We start from the raw sequence: 16,774 nt of genomic DNA on the forward strand, positions 1-16,774 counted from the left end.
CCCCCGTGCATCCTCCCAGCTCAGCAGCAGAGGGCTCGGCTCGGCGGTCAATGCTGTGCCCCGGTTCCATTAATCTCCTGAACTGAGTGTGTTTTAAAAGGCGAATTGTTCTTTAAGCGTCTAGTAGGCTGTGAATGAACTAGAATGTCTGTAACAAGCAGTGTGTTTTTGTTAATGCTCCAAATAATGCACATGGCTTTGGGATTACAGTGTGAGGCACTTGTGGACTGAACCATTGCTTTTTGCCTTTTGTAAGGGAGATGTAATTTTCGTTCTTATTTCTATTTTAAGCTTGGAAGAGTCTTTACAGGATGGGTGCAGCGATCTTTCCAGAGCACCCAGGCAGCTACAGCCTCCGAGAACGCCTGTGCTGCTGAGGACAACAAGGCTACTAGCCCTGTGCCTAAGGACTGTCCTGTTTGCTCATACAATGAATGGGACCCACTGGAAGAGGTCATTGTGGGAAGAGCTGAAAATGCTTGTGTCCCACCTTTTTCTGTGGAGGTTAAGGTAAACAATAAAAAACCCCAACCTTAAATAGGAAATAATGCGTGTTTAATGTGTGCAATTTGCTTAAGCTTTACAGTGCACAAGGTGTGGTGCTTACTCTTGAGGATTCTTCTTTCAAAGTAGTTGTTTACATCTGCGAAATTTTACAGTATAGCCATGTTGGTGAGGGATATGCTTTTTCTTCCCACTTTCAACTGAATTAGCTGTTTTAACAAAAGTCAGTAGTAGAAGAGTTTCTAAGGTATGCAATCTGCTCTAGTAATATAGCCCTGATGCTATCAAAGTATGTGCTTTAGCGTTTGAGGTAGTTGTTGGGACTGATGAAAGTATGATTGGGCTCAAAACTAAGTAAGGTTATCACTTGAAAAAAGGGTAGTTTTCTACTTAATAGTCTGAGAAAGATTGAGTTCTATAGCTGTAGTCTAGCAGGACCATTCTGTTTAAATAGTTCTTGAATAGCTCACTGGAACTCTTCATGTGCTATAGTAAGTATTGTATGGAAATACATACTCATCTGGTTTTCAGCATTTTTCTGTGCCTAAAACTACAACAGCAACCTAAATAAATCCACATTTCTTTGTTATATCTGAAATGTTGTGTTTTAGAACAGGAACACTCAAACAATGGGCTTGCTCCAGGTTTTTGTTGTGTACTTCACTTGGACTTTAAACTTGCTAAGTATGTGTTTTTACCTGCTTTTGTGGGGATGACCTTGAACTGTTCTCTTCCAGCGTCACAGTACAGTACTGCCTCCAAGGCAGCATGTAATCCATGGCTATCACAGCAAAATGAACTGGCACACAACTTCTGCTGAAGAGACCGTAGTAAAATTTTAAAGGATATCTTGACAAAGTTGACCAGAAGACTTCAGTTAAAAAAGAAAGGGAATTTCCTGATCTGATGCTGAAGGAATGGCAAAGATACTGGAAATATGTTTAAAGTGCTGGAAATAGTAGTTTAGAGGAAGTTTGGGACATACTTGTAGAGAAGACTTTTCTTCCTCCCAGGCCCTTTCACTTTTGTATATTTTTCTTTAGAATCTGGGCTATGATTCTGGGTAAAACTGTTTGGAACAGTGTGAATGAATTACTGCAGCTTGGTAGTTCTAATCCCCAGGTAGAAGAGTAATCATTTGACTGACACTGGGACATTTGAGATGGTATCTTGGCCCCAGTGAGCGCAATGAAAACTTTACCACTGACTTCGTTACGACTTTTATTTACTCCTGAAAGCTGAAACTCAGTTACCAACCTCTGGAATCCTGTTTCAGACGTTCCAAAGATATTCTAGCAGCTTCAGAAAAAGAAGTGAATGAGGATTGGCATTTCTAATATACAAATGTATGTATGTGCATTTGTGTACATAAAACTGCCATAATAAATGTACAGGAAGGGGGGGGGGGGGGGGGGAAGGGAGATTGTAACTTTGTTACATTGTAACTTTAAATGAGGCAAAATTCTGTTCTCAAGTAGTGGCCAAGGGCTTGCTTTAATGTCAGAAAAAATACTTCTTCAAATGTCTAACTTGAAGCGTGGCATGCTATACAGCTAGCCTGGTTCTAGTGCCTGTTAAGCCATAACTAATTAAATGAGGTCAGAACTTCACTTTCTGTTACATGTGATATCAAAAGCTCAATGAGGAATGGCAAAGTGTAGAATTACCTCTGCAATTCAAATACCTACAACTCGGGGTTAAAGCAAGCTTTACCTTTGCTTTATGTAAACTGCCAAGTCTAGAGAACGCAGGCCACAACAGGTATAGTAGTAGAGCGTGCCAGCTGAGCTGTGGTTTCCTCCAGTTTTCTGTGCTTTTGTCTTAAATTATGCTGTACAAACTGCAACAGTAACTTTACCTGGAGGCGTTGCTGAGTAATCCAAACAGTAGACCAACTCCTACCTTGCCAATACTGAAAGATATTAATAGATTCAGTTATTGTTCAAATCTCTGCTGTGTGGCTGAAATGTTAAGGTGTGTATGTGTGCATTGCTCCAGTGTAATACAACAGCCAGAAATCCCTGCTACTGTCCCTGTAAGTAGCAATACTAGGGTTGATGTGTATCACATGCCTTCTGCCAAGTATGAATGAGGGTCATTTGTTATAAAAACTGCAGTTTAAAACTAGTGAATTTGAGTTGTATAAGGAAAAAGTGAGGCTTTGGACCTGACATGCTTTAAAAAACACATCTCAAAGTATAATAGTTTTGGTAAACGCTTGCTTTGAGGTACTTCTGAGTTGTGTTTTAAGATTGTATGAATGTTTGTTTACAAAAAAGTGCAGGAAATATGGCTGCATTCAGCACACACTCGTACTTTGAGACGTGGTTTTGTTATACACAAGTCTTTGCTGTGATGTAGGAATGATGTGCTTGGCATAAGAAGGAGGAAGGAATGAATTAATAGGGAGCCCTGTGTATCTGATGAATATTAATGAGCTGACAGTATTGCATATCCTTTTGGGAGCTTGAAATGGGTTATGTAGAGGTAAATACACTATTGGGAAACACGGGGAATCCTAACTCTGAGGTTAACAACTACATTAATTAGGAAGATGCACTTTTTTTGAATTAGCATGTTGGTCAAAAATATCACAGTTCAGATATGTTTTTCTGAAGCAGTTGACACTTAGTTAAACTGCAATGTTTTTCAGTATATTTTGTGAATAATAATGCATTTTGGTGAAGAGGTATGATTACCACAGATCATTGTATCTTGAGTGAAAAGTTGGGGGGGAGGGTGTTTACTACTGAATTAGGTAAAAAGTATTTTGATCTGAATTTCCGTTTCGATGTACTAAATTCAGTAACTGTCATTACTAGCTTTAAGGTACATGTTGAGAGCATTAACATGGATAATATTGTTTTCTACAGCAAATGTTTAAAATATATAGCAACTATAGGGAGTAATTCTGCTGTTTCTTGAAGACATCTTTTCCTTACAGCACGCTCTTAAATTTCTTTCTGAAAAGAAAGGGTTTTTTTCTTAAATGCTGCTACAGTTTCTCAGGTACTCTCAGACAGTAGGTTATAAGGTGCATTGAGGAGATTATTTAAAGCTCTTTTCTGTGTCCTGGCCATGGCACTTCTTGAAAAGTCTCAAATGAGTTGTATCTGTATGATCAAACCCTGAACTGGTATGAAATAGATGTCTCAGTCACATACCCTTTTCCCAATTATTCAGAAGGTAGGGAATATAAGTGGTGTTATGGTGTTAACCCTTACTCTGTCTTAACTTTAAGATCATGCCATCATATTAGTGTAACATAAGTGTCATTTCTCAGGTTTGAAAAAGAGCAGTACTAGAGGACACCTGGTGAAAAGGGGAGCTGCATCTCTTAGGAATTAATGATATTCAAATACATCATGGGTGGCTCTGAAAATAACTTGCTTTACTCCTTAGGACAAATTTGTCTCATTAGCAGAACAGGTTTCCATAGGAATGCTAGGCACTTCATATGATCTGCTTGTGACTTCTGAACAGCTGGCAAGTCTGAGGTGATCAAGTTACCCAAGACCTCGCTTAGAGACAAAGAATAAATTCCTTCGGGAAGGATGGGAAGAAGCTTCAGTACTGGAGGAGCAGGATGGCCGTGCTGAGACCTTTGCCTGGGCTCTGTATAAATGTTGAGGATGTCTAAAAGGTTGAATGTTCTTTTCCTTCTGTCTTACCTCTCTAGCATGAGGGCAAATATCCAGACATAGTAGAGAATACAGTGGATAGCCCGAATCGTTAAAGGAGATCAGGCATGCTTTCAGATGAATGGCCTGGCCTGCTCAGGGCTCACTGACAGTACTAGCACGAAAGGAACAGAATTGCATTGGTTTTGTCCAGAACATTGGTTTCTGGAAGGTAGTTGAGACTGCAAGTGTGAGGAGATAACCTCATGTTTGGGAGGGCAGGTTCTCCTGCACCCCATTGCTGTCACTCATGCTGCCTGAATGAGCAGGACTCTGGTGGAAGGAAGGCCTGACCACTTCTGCTGTCGTTCTAGAAGGGCTCCATATGCACTTGTTCCTCTGTCACATTAGTGTTGGCAGCGACCCATCAAAACTGCTGGTTTCACAGCTTATAAATTTGAATTAAGTACTTTCAAAGACACATTGAACTGCATCATTTATTTTGATTACATGTCTGGATTTTTCTTAACCATGAGAACTAGGACATTATTTTGAATTAGTTTTTTATTTGAGAAGACTATCACAGGATTTCAGGAGCAGAGGATTTAGGCCTGTAAATGTTGTAGTTGTTTTAATCCAACCCTGACCAGTGAATTTAGTATCTCTTGCATTTTCTAGACTGCTGCTGTACCTGAAGTATCCCCTTGTAGCCAACAAGGCATGTTACCTCTGCTTGGGATGGCTTTAGAATTCCTGATGTCACCACTGTGACAGTACCGAAGTGAGGTTTTAACAAGGTGACTACAGATGTATGCATTTTGGAGATGAGCTCAAGGTTGTTTTCATTTTAAAACATGACTGCTAGCCTTATTAAATAGCAGAGTCTGTAGGGTTTGGTGTGTTTGTACAGGTCTAGTGTAAAAAGGACCAGATCTTTCATGGCCGCTTGGCAATACTAGCCACTAAATACTAACTGAAGTGTGATGTAGTCTCTTAGTTTTCATCTGTGATTTGGTAAATAATGAGACTTTCTGTAGGGCTATGGCTAAAGAGGGGAAGAGACTTCTAGAAATATTTATTAGATTATTTATAATAGTATTTCCATCAGTAGAAACAAGTAATATAAGCTACTGATCCATCTATATCCAGAAAATAGGAGGAAATGAAATATCTTGAAAATTCCATCTAAAAGTCAAACTAAACTTGCAAGTGGGAATGAAATGTGTACTTGCTTCTCCACAGTCCAGAATGGTCTTTTTTTCCTGCTGTTCCTCAGAGGACTTTTTTTTTTTTTTTTCCTTGGGCATCATGCCACATGTACAGTCTGTCAGCAGTACTGAAGCTATCTGCTGGTTGAATGGGCCTGCTTAGCACATACGGCTGAAACTTAACTTCGTTACTATATGTCAGTATTTGTGAAGACATCAGCCATTCACAACTAGTCTAGCACCTGCACTTACATAAGTTTAATGACTGGACACATGCATATCATAAAACATCTGAGTGAAGCTTGCCAATGGTGTGTAGAAATAGTAAAGACAAAAAATAAAGACAACAAAGTACTAACAGGATAGGGATTCTCAACCAGGAATAACTGAGCATTTATCTGAAGCATTGAACCTTATCCCTTCATTTTTTTCCTGCCCTCCTCTCCTGCCCCTTTATTTTAGAAGAATCAGCAGGATGTTAACAATTCTTAGCAACTCTTCAAAATATTGCAGGAATCAAATATAAGGCATCTTATGGTCATAACACATACAAAGCAATGGGGAGTCAGTGAAAGAAGAATAAGAAACTTTGAGTATTAAGAATTGTGTCTTATGTATCTGTTTCACTCTACCAAAATAACTGATGCTTATTCTTTGTCATTTACCTGTCCTTTTGTTTTAGGCCAACACATATGAAAAGTATTGGGGATTTTATCAGAAATTTGGAGGCCAGAGCTTCCCCAAAGACCACTTAAAAAAAGCTATTGCTGAAATTGAAGAGATGTGTAATATTTTGAAAAGAGAAGGTGTAATTGTCAAGAGGCCTGATCCAATTGATTGGTCTGTGAAGTATAAAACACCTGATTTTGAGTCTACAGGTAAATGTTCTTCCATTGTTGAAGGCCTTGCCTGTTTAGCTCTTGTCCGAAACATTTCGGATATCATCTAGCCTATGTTCTTGCTTGCAGCAGGATTATTGCCAGTGCTAGATGAGGTCAGTGATGGCATTGTGTAGCTATGGCTTGGAAAATCTCCAGTGATGGAGATTCTGCCACCTGGTGTGCTGACCTGTTTCAGTGCTGCATGGACTTTCTAATGAAAGACATTTTCCTAGTGCCTAACCTGAACTTCCCACACCAGCATCTGTCTCCAGATTCCCTTGCCATGTTGTCATTGCCACTACCAAGAAGAGTTCACATGTCATGTTTAATGGCTCAGAAAGTAGCTGTTACTGCTTTGTCCCCTACTTGTCACACAAAATAGGCTAAGGTTCCTCCACTTCTCCTCCCAGGTCATGTGCTGTAAGGCCCCCTTGACTATCCTGATAGCCCTCAGTTGGATCCTAAAGGTGGATTCATGTTAAACTATGGACCCAAAACTAGAAACAGTTTTCCAGGAGGATCCTCAGGAGTGTCAAGGAAATTTGAATGTGTCTACCTACTGACCACATGCCTCCTTACCCTTGTTTATTTGCAGTGAGAGCACATTGGCTCCTACTCAGCTTTGCATCAAGCATAGTCTCCAGGCTCCTTTCATGTCAAATGTATTTTTAAGTTGTTCTAGCAGAATTCAAATTGGTTACGGAACAGATAATAAAGTCTAATGGGACTGCTTTCTGCACTAATTCTGTGTTCCATCAAATTCCTCTTCTGTGCTATTACTTTTTAAAAGGATGGCATATAAAGAAATGAGGTCCACTTGGAAAACTTGCTACCCATTATCACCTTTCCAAGTCTGAGTAATTCATAAGCCATTAACTGAATTATGAAGTGGAGGCTTGTAAATTGTGGATGGCTTTCATCTAACTGTGAGGGTATCATGAATGAGGCTTTGTAGCAAGGTGTTGCATTTATTCGGAATAAAAAAATGTCACTTTGAAAACTTACTGGAGAATGTAAGGACCTCAGATTATGTGCTGGTTTCCTGACTTTTGTAAAGATGCTTTTTGTCACTCTTTTGGATAGAAATAATGGTTAAAAGGAGGGTGCAAATTGATTAAGCTAAAAGAGCTGAGAAAAGCATATTTGTTTCATAGGTTAATAGCTTTTTTCCTTTCAGGTATGTATGCTGCCATGCCAAGAGACATCCTGTTGGTGGTGGGAAATGAAATTATTGAAGCACCTATGGCCTGGCGTGCTCGGTTCTTTGAGTACAGAGCATATAGACGAATAATCAAAGAGTATTTCAACTGTGGTGCTAAGTGGACAACTGCCCCCAAACCCACTATGGCAGATGAACTCTATGATCAGGTATTGCTCTCATTTTGCTTCATAACTTCAGTTCTGGTTATACAGAATTTTGTTGATAGTTTCAACCTGATATCTAGGTTTCACAAAATTGGGGGGCGGGATGGGACACAAAACAGCTCTGGAAATTTGTGTTTTTTCTAATGTATGCAAATATTCTGTAGGCTTCCCAGGTGAAACTGAGTCTGTACAATTAGGAAATAAGAAACAGGAAGTTGTGTCTATTGGATTCAAGTTTGCTTAGAATTGTTTTGACTACTGGCTGTAACTTAGCATTACTAAAGAGGGAGGAACGTGCCATCAAAAGACATCACAAAGATGACTTCAAATAATTGAGACACCTTGAGAATGTCCATATGTCCTGAGTGTATCGGGGAAGTGGGAAAGAATACACATTTTGGCACAGAAAAATCTTATAATACTTGTTTTGCATGATGATTCATATTTTGAAAGTTACATAAAAGAAATTGTGGGAGATCTAAACCGAGTATTTACCTTCCAAATATTTAAGTTAATATTTTATTTTTTCTTTTGTAATCATTTTGACTCAGACAATTTTGGTAGTTTCCTGTAGGCCCCCAAATGCATTAAGACCCTGGTAAGAGCATGTACAGCAAGTGCAGTAAAACTGGATGTGGAATGATTATAACTTTCTGGGAACAGTGACATCTTATCAGTGATGCAAAGAAGTCTTTGTTAAAAAAAATTACCTTAGAGTAATCTGTCAGTATTAGAAAAATTCCAGAGCCTGTTCTAAAGCATGCTTACTTATCCAGTAGTTTGTGTTGTTTTTTCACCTCATTTGTTCTTAATTGCATTTCATTGTAAAATCTATTTAAATGCCTGAAGACCTACCTTCTAGCTTGAAGTACTGCTCCATTCTAAAATGTGGAAAAAGCAGGGAGTCCACCTTTGTTAGGAAATAGTTTACTAGTATTAGCATACCAGTATTTATGTCACTGTGCAGTGATTTGTTGGACTGATAGTTAAGCTCCATTGGTAATGAATACTTTTGATCTAGAAGCCAGAATATTATAGAGACAGTGGCTCTGAAGAGCAGTTAACTTCTTGATATAACTATTGCCTCTTATCTCATCACCTATGCTTGAATGTACTTAAAACCTTCTACTTAAGCGTCTACATTTATGCTTTCTTTTTTTATTTTAGTAACAAATAAACCAAACCACATCCAAGGAACATACTAGCTATCAATATAAACATATTTTCTTCATTTCAAAATTAGGAGAGTGTATTAAGAGTAAGTTAAGAGTAAAACCTACTAGTTCACTCTGAGAAATACTCTTCAGTAGCAAATAGTTTGAAAACTTTCCCTTATTATCTCCAACCTAAAGTTGTTATTCCTTTTTCTATAACTAGGATTATCCAGTCTTCTCTGTTGAAGACAGACATAAGCTGGCTGCTCAGGGAAAATTTGTAACTACTGAATTTGAGCCATGCTTTGATGCTGCTGACTTCATTAGAGCTGGAAGAGATATCTTTGTACAAAGGAGCCAGGTAAACAAAGGTTTCTTCCAACAGTTTTGGTATCTATGTTAATGATTGATACTTGTATTTATGTCTCTTTAAATTCCTGAACAGCATTAAAATAATAACATTGACAAAAGAAATTGCTACTCTTAGAATGTCTGATATACAGGATGAGACTGTTCTACAGCTAAGAGGTTAGCTAAAGGAACAAACTTCTGATATTTTGGTTTTAAATATTTATTTAAATAAAACTTTAGATAAACTAAGCTTGGATGCAGTTTATATTCTAGCCTAGTGAAACTTGCTTTGTCCTGTTACCAGGTTACAAATTACATGGGCATTGAATGGATGAGGCGACATCTTGCACCAGACTATAGAGTGCATGTAATATCCTTTAAGGATCCTAACCCCATGCACATTGATGCCACTTTTAATATCATTGGCCCTGATCTTGTGCTCTCTAATCCAGATCGTCCCTGTCATCAGGTAAGAGTGTAGCAGAGGGGTAAGTGTTTTGTGTTTAAAAATGATTCGGCTGGATTAGGCCCCGATGGATAATTGCTAATCAAGTTTATTTTGTATCCACTTGCATAACATTAAATTACTGAATTTAAATACACTCAGTTGTTCAGGAACTTACAAATGTATTTACATCTCAACTCTAGAACTTTCTCAGCAGTACAGTGACCATTGTTCTCCCCAGGTTTTCTGCTACTGCTCTTTGTGCTTTCTTATTGTGAGGCTAGGAGGATGCGTTGAGTGTTTCCTCCTATGTATGTGATTTAACTGTGATGGAAGTGATCTATTTTGTAATACTGTAGTATCAAAGCAAGTGCATAGGTTTTACTACTTTTCTGAACACTTCCACTACATACATATATTAACTGTATCCAAGGAGAGGTTGAGGGTTTTCTGCTGTTCAGATGAGTAATCCCCATTTTTATTCTTATTTTGGAAGCCTCTCCTTTGGTATTGTTAACTGTAGCAATAGCAGGAGGCTGGTAATTGCTCCAGTATTCAGCTCTGAATAACTGAGTGAGAAATACTTTTTGAAAAGTATGAAAGAGGAGAGACATGGTTCAGTATGTAAAACCTACTACTTCACTCTGAGAAAAAGCTAATATTGCTAAACAGTGCAATCAAATCAGAAAGCCCTCCAGAGAGTAAGCTCATCCCTGTTACAGGCATGTTACCAGTACTGTCGGTGCTTGAGGATTTTTGTGAGGATACCCATGACTTCAGCAGCTGTAAAACCACATTGGAATAGCTGAGCCAATACTTAATCAGTGGGATAGAGCTGTATGCAGCAGAGATGATGGAACCATGTGTACAGCATAGCTATTAGAAGCAATATTACTCTCTTCACAGCAAGTGGCTTCAATGCAAATGGTCCCCATTGAATTATTGCCTTTTGTAACATCCATTACGAGAATATCTTTTTTTAAACAATCATAGTATTTTCCTCCCCTTTTCCCTTCCCCTGACTTTCATAATCTTACTTGCAAGAGGACACTTTTGGTCTCTCTGTGTTAAACCCATGTGCTGGGAGTTTTTAAATGGAAAACTGCTGTCTGTGTAGATATAAAAGATGCAGCTTTCTTTCATAAAAACTGATTTGGCAGCTCTGGATGACCAGGAAACGGAGCGGGATGAGGTGCAGATGAAAGGGGGCTTTTCTTCAAAATCCTGGCAGGCCAGGCTGGTTATTGAGTTTTCAGCTCCACCTTGTGGTAACACTTGAATAAAGAGCTTTTCCAAGTATTCAGACAATGAAGTTGAAAGGTCAATTCTTCTTAGCCAAATTATCCTCCTCTTATTTTAACTTAATTGTGTAATTCTTAGAGACACAAATTATTCCCTAGGATGCCTTTATTTTATTCCCTTTGTTAAATAAACTGCATATTAAGTTTCTTATGAAGCATGATGCAAATGTAATTTTATGTGGTATTTTTGGTGGTTTTGTTTCTATAAATGGCAGTGTAATTCATATCAATGGCTTTTACAGTCATATGGGAAGATATAATACCAAAAATAAAGACTTTTGTGCTGTTACTAATATCTTTACTTCACAGGCTCTAAACTGCATATGTCTTTAACATATATCTTGGTCTACCTAGTGTATATAAAAACAGTAGAAAGAAATGTTAGTAGTATGCAAAGTTTGAAAAGGCTTTTAAAAAAGTGCTTGTGTGAAAATTGGGTTTGTAGATGGAACTTGAATGAGGGCAAGAGTAGTGAGTGGAGGGAAGAGGATGTCACACGTATTGAAGTAGCCTGAGAAAATGTGGCAGAGGTTGGAGAACACCAGGCTTTAAGAACCCTGTTTAGAATCTAATTAAATTGCTCTTTCAGATTGAGCTCTTCAAGAAAGCAGGCTGGACCGTGATTCGCCCCCCAGTGCCGCTTATTCCAGATGGTATATTCACTCTTTCTTTTCTAAGAATTCCAAGAGTATTCTTAATAGTATTAATATGGGGCAGCATTGGTACAGTGAATGTTAATTCCCATGTGTTTAGATCACCCACTGTGGATGTCTTCTAAATGGCTCTCCATGAATGTCCTAATGCTGGATGAGAAACGTGTGATGGTGGATGCCAATGAGACATCAATTCAGAAGATGTTTGAAAATCTGGGTACGTCCTAACATTATTTCAACATATACTTAAACCAAAATGATCTTGATACCAGCTATACACATCAGGACGAAAGTAGTCAAAGCAGCCAGCACTGGAAAAGGTACTCAATTGGATTAGTAAGTAAGAATCATTAAGTGATTTTTTTTTTTTTTTTTTCTCTCCTGAATACCTCAGTCATATGAATATGGGCTTCTTGCATCTTGTGCCCCCTACAGATTGCAGCAAATAAAGTTATAAGTAGCAATTAAAGTTACTGCTAGCATGCTTTTGAATGAGCTTTTTTAATCATAGATTTGTTTAGGTTGGAAAAGACCTTTAAGATCATCAAGCCCAACCGTTACCCTAACCCTGCCATCCCACCGATAAACTACACTTGTAAGCACCTCGTCTGCCCAGCTTTTAAATTCCTCCAGGGATGGGGACTCAACCCCTTCCCTGGGCAGCCCATTCCAGTTCTTGAGAGCCCTTTCAGGGAAGAAATTTTTCCTAATGTCCAACCTAAACCTCCCCTGGTGCAACTTGAGGCCATTTCTCCTCATCCCATCGCCCATTACCTGGGAGCAGAGACCAACACTGCTTTCCCTTCAAAACGCCCACTACACAATCCATAGTTAGAACAACTGCTCTGATAAACAGTAAAAAAAAATTAAATTTTTAAAAGTGTTCTCAAGTCACTGGGAGCAGGAGAAGCTGGGAAACCCCAAGTGCCCACTGGCCCAGCTCGTAAAACTCTTGTTCAGTTTGGAGGTCAAAACCTGTCTTGGAGATGTTTAGTACACATATTGCTGAACGATGTAGAGCTTGCTATCCCTCATTGCCAAAATACTTTCAGATTTCTCTAGTTTCAAACTCTTTACTTTAAACTGTCAAATTTAGACGACTTAAGCCAGGTATTTCTGCTCATTTATGGAGAATCTCAGTCCTCATAATAGGGTGGAATTCCTTCAGGTATGCAGTGGCAGGAGAACTGTAACTGAATGTAAAATCTGAAAATCTTACTCTGTACAGCTAACTCCAAAGACAAAAAATATAGACTTAAAAATCTGAACTCATGCAGTTAATCCAAGTGTTTCCATTATGCTGGAAGGGAAGGATGTAGGTAGATCTACTTGTGGTTCACAGTTGGCTTAGTGGGAGGGTGGCCAGATTGCTTGGTGCTACAGCCTATTGCTGCAGGATAGTACATGGTGATGCAAAAGTTGACAGGGTAGAAGACAGGTAGTCTTCACTGGTGGGTAGATGAGAAGTCAAGGGAAGTGAGGGATAGTTCTATTGTAGAGTAAAAGATAATACACCCCAATAGCAAAAGACTCCTTTTAAAGAGATAAAAATGATGGGAAGGAGAGAATGATCCAAAGGTGGAAGATAGCAACTGTGAATCTAGAAGAAGGGTTGGTGCTGTGGATGTGAGTGCACTTATTGAAGTTTCCCTCTAATCTGAGACAGATTGCAGGTGAGCACCATGCAATCTAATGCTTTAATCTGCTTTTAAAGACTGGCTATACAACCTTTAATGAATCACTTAGCTTTTTGTTCTTAGGTTGTTCTAATTCTCTGCATGACCAGGGAGCTGAGGATTTATAAATGCTTGAAAGTATGTAAAAAATGAGGCCATTAATGCTAATAATGACACATCCTTCACACTTGAACTTCGCAGTCTGAGTTCTAAATAAACTCCTGTAGCCAGTAAATTGCTAGGACTGAGACGGGTCTACTGGGAACAAAACTTTTGCTGACCTAGATAATAGATTCTACTGTACTGCTCCTGAAAGTACCAAGAAGCAGAAAGGCAAACTTCACAACAGAAAAGTCTTCTGATCCTAGTCTATCTGCCAGGACTTTGTATAAGTTGAGCCACAGCTGAAACATCAGAGCTGAAAAGAAGTGGGAGGAAACTTAACCTAGGTAGTAAGTGCAATGGCTTCTTTCCCCTTTCAGAGAAAGAGGGACTCGGAGCTCCCTGCTGTGAATGTTTCTTGTCTTGAAAGAGCACATTTAGTGTCAACCGCAAATGCTCACACAGATTTATGTAAATGTGCCCTGATCATATATTGTAGCAGAATTTCAGCTAATTCTTCACATACCGCAAAAACTGATTTTTTTTTTTTTTTTATTATTACTGGCACGTCATAATACATCAAACACCAGCTGTGCTCCAGGCACTGTATATATCCCTGAGCATATTGCTGGAATAAACAAGACAGCTATGTTCCTAGCTTGTTCTCTGCCTAGATTTTGGGAAAAGAAATTCTTAACAAATGAGTAGGAAATACTTTCCGTACTTGCATGTAGCCATATGATCTGATAAAGCATTATCTAATGTTCTGATCAAAGCTTACCACATGAATTTGAGATTTTAATTTTAAAGCATGCAATATGTGTTTCCTGCAGGCATTTCCACGATTAAAGTGAATATTCGCCATGCCAATTCATTGGGAGGTGGTTTCCATTGCTGGACATGTGATATCCGCCGCCGTGGTACCCTGCAATCTTATTTTGACTAGTTATGAGCTAGATAGGCAGCAATGGTTCAGCTTCTAAAATGAGCATAGGAAATTAACAAATTAATTTCACTTTTGTTAAAATGACTGCATGAGTGGTGTCCTTATAGTGGTCTGGTAAATGATTTATTCTTACGTACTCTTCACTTTCAGCAGTATAATTGAAACTACTTCCATCAGCAATACAAGTTCTCTGGCTGGCTTTTTGAAAGACATCCTTCATCTGTGAAGCCATTTCACGTTGGCTTTGAATGTAAAAACCTGATGACAGCTAAAGGGTCTTGCTAGAGTAGCTTGGCCACTAATATTTGATATCTACCTCTATCTAGTTACTCTATCAAATAGGCAGCTTGAAATGGTAAACTTGAGTAAACTTTTCGTACTCCTTCTAATCAGTCTATTCTAATATATTTGTGTTTGATGAATGCAACTGTACAGATCTGTTATGGAACCAAGTAATTTTATAATGTTTTTCATGTTGAGCCATACAGATATTCACAGAGAATTTCCAATATGATTTAATTTTTAAAACGTTTACTTACTTCCCCTGTCCTTCTACATTTTGTTCTGATGCATGTCATGCATCTGAATACTTTTTTTTTATTGCTTTTTGTATTGCTGAAAGTGGTTTTTATTTAAGTGTACAAATGATAACTAATATTCTGCTCATACAGGTTTCACTCTGGATTGTTTACATAATTTAAAAAAAAAGCACAAACCAAAAAACTCTAACAACTCCCCTCTGACATCTTACAACCCCTTCTTCCTCCAACTGTAGCAGATGTATTGAACATGCTGTGAAGGAATTTCAGTATTGATTGTTAAGTATGTACTTTTTATGCTAATAAAGTTTTTTGCATTCTCAATTTGTTGCCCTTCTGAAAATGAGTAAGCATGAAATGTCTGGGTGGGTACATGCTGTTAGAATACAGATGGAAATACAGAATTACACATGGATTTTTTTTTTTTTCTGTAATACATGTAACATCGTAGGCACTTGTATAAAGCAGGAAACCCTTGTGCTATATTGTTCCTACAGTATGCTTCTGTTTTGCACAAAGTATGACTGGTGTGGGAAAGTAACAGTAAGATATTTCTTACCAGGGTGTGGAGGAATCTAATCTGTCAGACAATGCAGTACACCTTGACCACATGTCAGGCATAACATGCTCCCATAGAAACTAGCATCGCGCTGTAGGCTGTATGACCATGTTTTACTCAGAGCTGGGTAGGGCTAAACAGGTTATGTATCAACAGCCTAGAATGCTTTAAGGTATACCAGACTGGAAGAGTTAATGAGACAGCTGCCACCACTTGACCATGTAGAGATGGTCCCTCTTTTCCCTTTAAAATTAAGGCTTTTTAGACAATGGAAATTCATCTGAGTCTTCCTGTAACCAAGCCTTGCTTTCCCATATTGACGATGGAGCTGGATATCTGGGTAGAGGAGTGTGCACCCCAGCTCCTCTTTCCTGTTGTTCTGTGTACTGTAATGTTGCAATGATGCCTGTGTTTGTGCTTGGCATAAGTCATCACAAGGTACAGCTGAAACCACTAAAAACTCTGTCCAAATGTGGAGTAGTAGCAGGACACATGCACATCCAGGATTAGGGAGACTATATCATGTTATATGTGACCCCTACTTGACAGGGCAGTGGTGCTTTACATGAACATTACAAATGCTCTGACTTCATCTCAGTGTACTCTTCTGAAGCAATTGTGGTATAAGACCATCACATTTTCTTTTTTCCCCCTGAAACGAACGTGACCCCCAGCAATGAAAGTACACCGTGTGCCATGACCTTACTGTCCCCTTTCTTTAGAAAACACACTACTGTCTGATCTGATGTGATCAGTCATTTCTTTCTTGCTCTTCAGAGCAATAGGAAAGGAAGGATTGGTGGGGATGTCTGGGGGATAGTTCCTTCAAAAAAAGCATAGACTGGAGATTTTTACGTCACAGGGAAATACTGAAGACACATTTAGCTTCAGCATTAGACTAATAGCTTAAGTTTAGTTGCCAATAAATGCTTGAACTCTACAGTTTTTCAGTTACCACCATTTGTACGCTATTCTGATTTGTAGTGTTGAATTAAGGCATGGGTATCCAATGGCAAACATGACTGAAAAATTATGAAGAACCTCGGGTTCATTTCTTCATTATGAAGAAATGGGTTCATACCCATCTGGGAGAAATGCAAAAAGCAAATGGCAAATGATCCAACAAGGGCTGTAATTCACCCTTTGTGTTAAATTCCTTTTTTTCCAGTTTGAGGGGAAAAATGCTAGAATTCTTTTTATGTTTCTGTTTTGTATGGATTCTCACCTCTGTGGTTCTCAGGCTCTGTTGCTTGTGGGCTTTCTTTTTAGGCACATGATGCACTTCCATGGATGTACTCTTTGAACATATTCAGCACTTACATGTTTTCCTAGGGTATTAAAGAAACTGTAGTAATTATTATTCTGATAACAAATACATAAGCTCTAATAATGGCACAAAGCTATCTACAGCAGGCCTGTCTCACTGATTTTTTTTCTTCAATTCATTTTAGGAAGCTGAAATAACCAACC

General features: G+C 38.6%; 1 protein-coding gene across 1 annotated transcript in view; it reads left to right on the top strand.

Moving 5' to 3' along the window:
• The window catches only part of GATM (glycine amidinotransferase), a 30,085-nt gene extending 15,879 nt beyond the window's left edge, over positions 1 to 14,206 (top strand). The window contains exons 2-9 of the mRNA XM_035899562.1: positions 292 to 510; positions 6,015 to 6,210; positions 7,391 to 7,581; positions 8,956 to 9,093; positions 9,388 to 9,552; positions 11,419 to 11,482; positions 11,583 to 11,699; positions 14,094 to 14,206. Of these exons, the coding sequence (XP_035755455.1) occupies positions 292 to 510; positions 6,015 to 6,210; positions 7,391 to 7,581; positions 8,956 to 9,093; positions 9,388 to 9,552; positions 11,419 to 11,482; positions 11,583 to 11,699; positions 14,094 to 14,206 (1,203 nt within the window). The remainder of the gene's footprint in view (positions 1 to 291; positions 511 to 6,014; positions 6,211 to 7,390; positions 7,582 to 8,955; positions 9,094 to 9,387; positions 9,553 to 11,418; positions 11,483 to 11,582; positions 11,700 to 14,093) is intronic.
• The last annotated feature ends 2,568 nt before the right edge of the window (positions 14,207 to 16,774 follow it).

This window comes from Egretta garzetta, unplaced genomic scaffold, assembly GCF_000687185.1.
Source record: "Egretta garzetta isolate BGI_Z169 unplaced genomic scaffold, ASM68718v1 scaffold287, whole genome shotgun sequence".
NCBI lineage: Eukaryota > Metazoa > Chordata > Aves > Pelecaniformes > Ardeidae > Egretta > Egretta garzetta.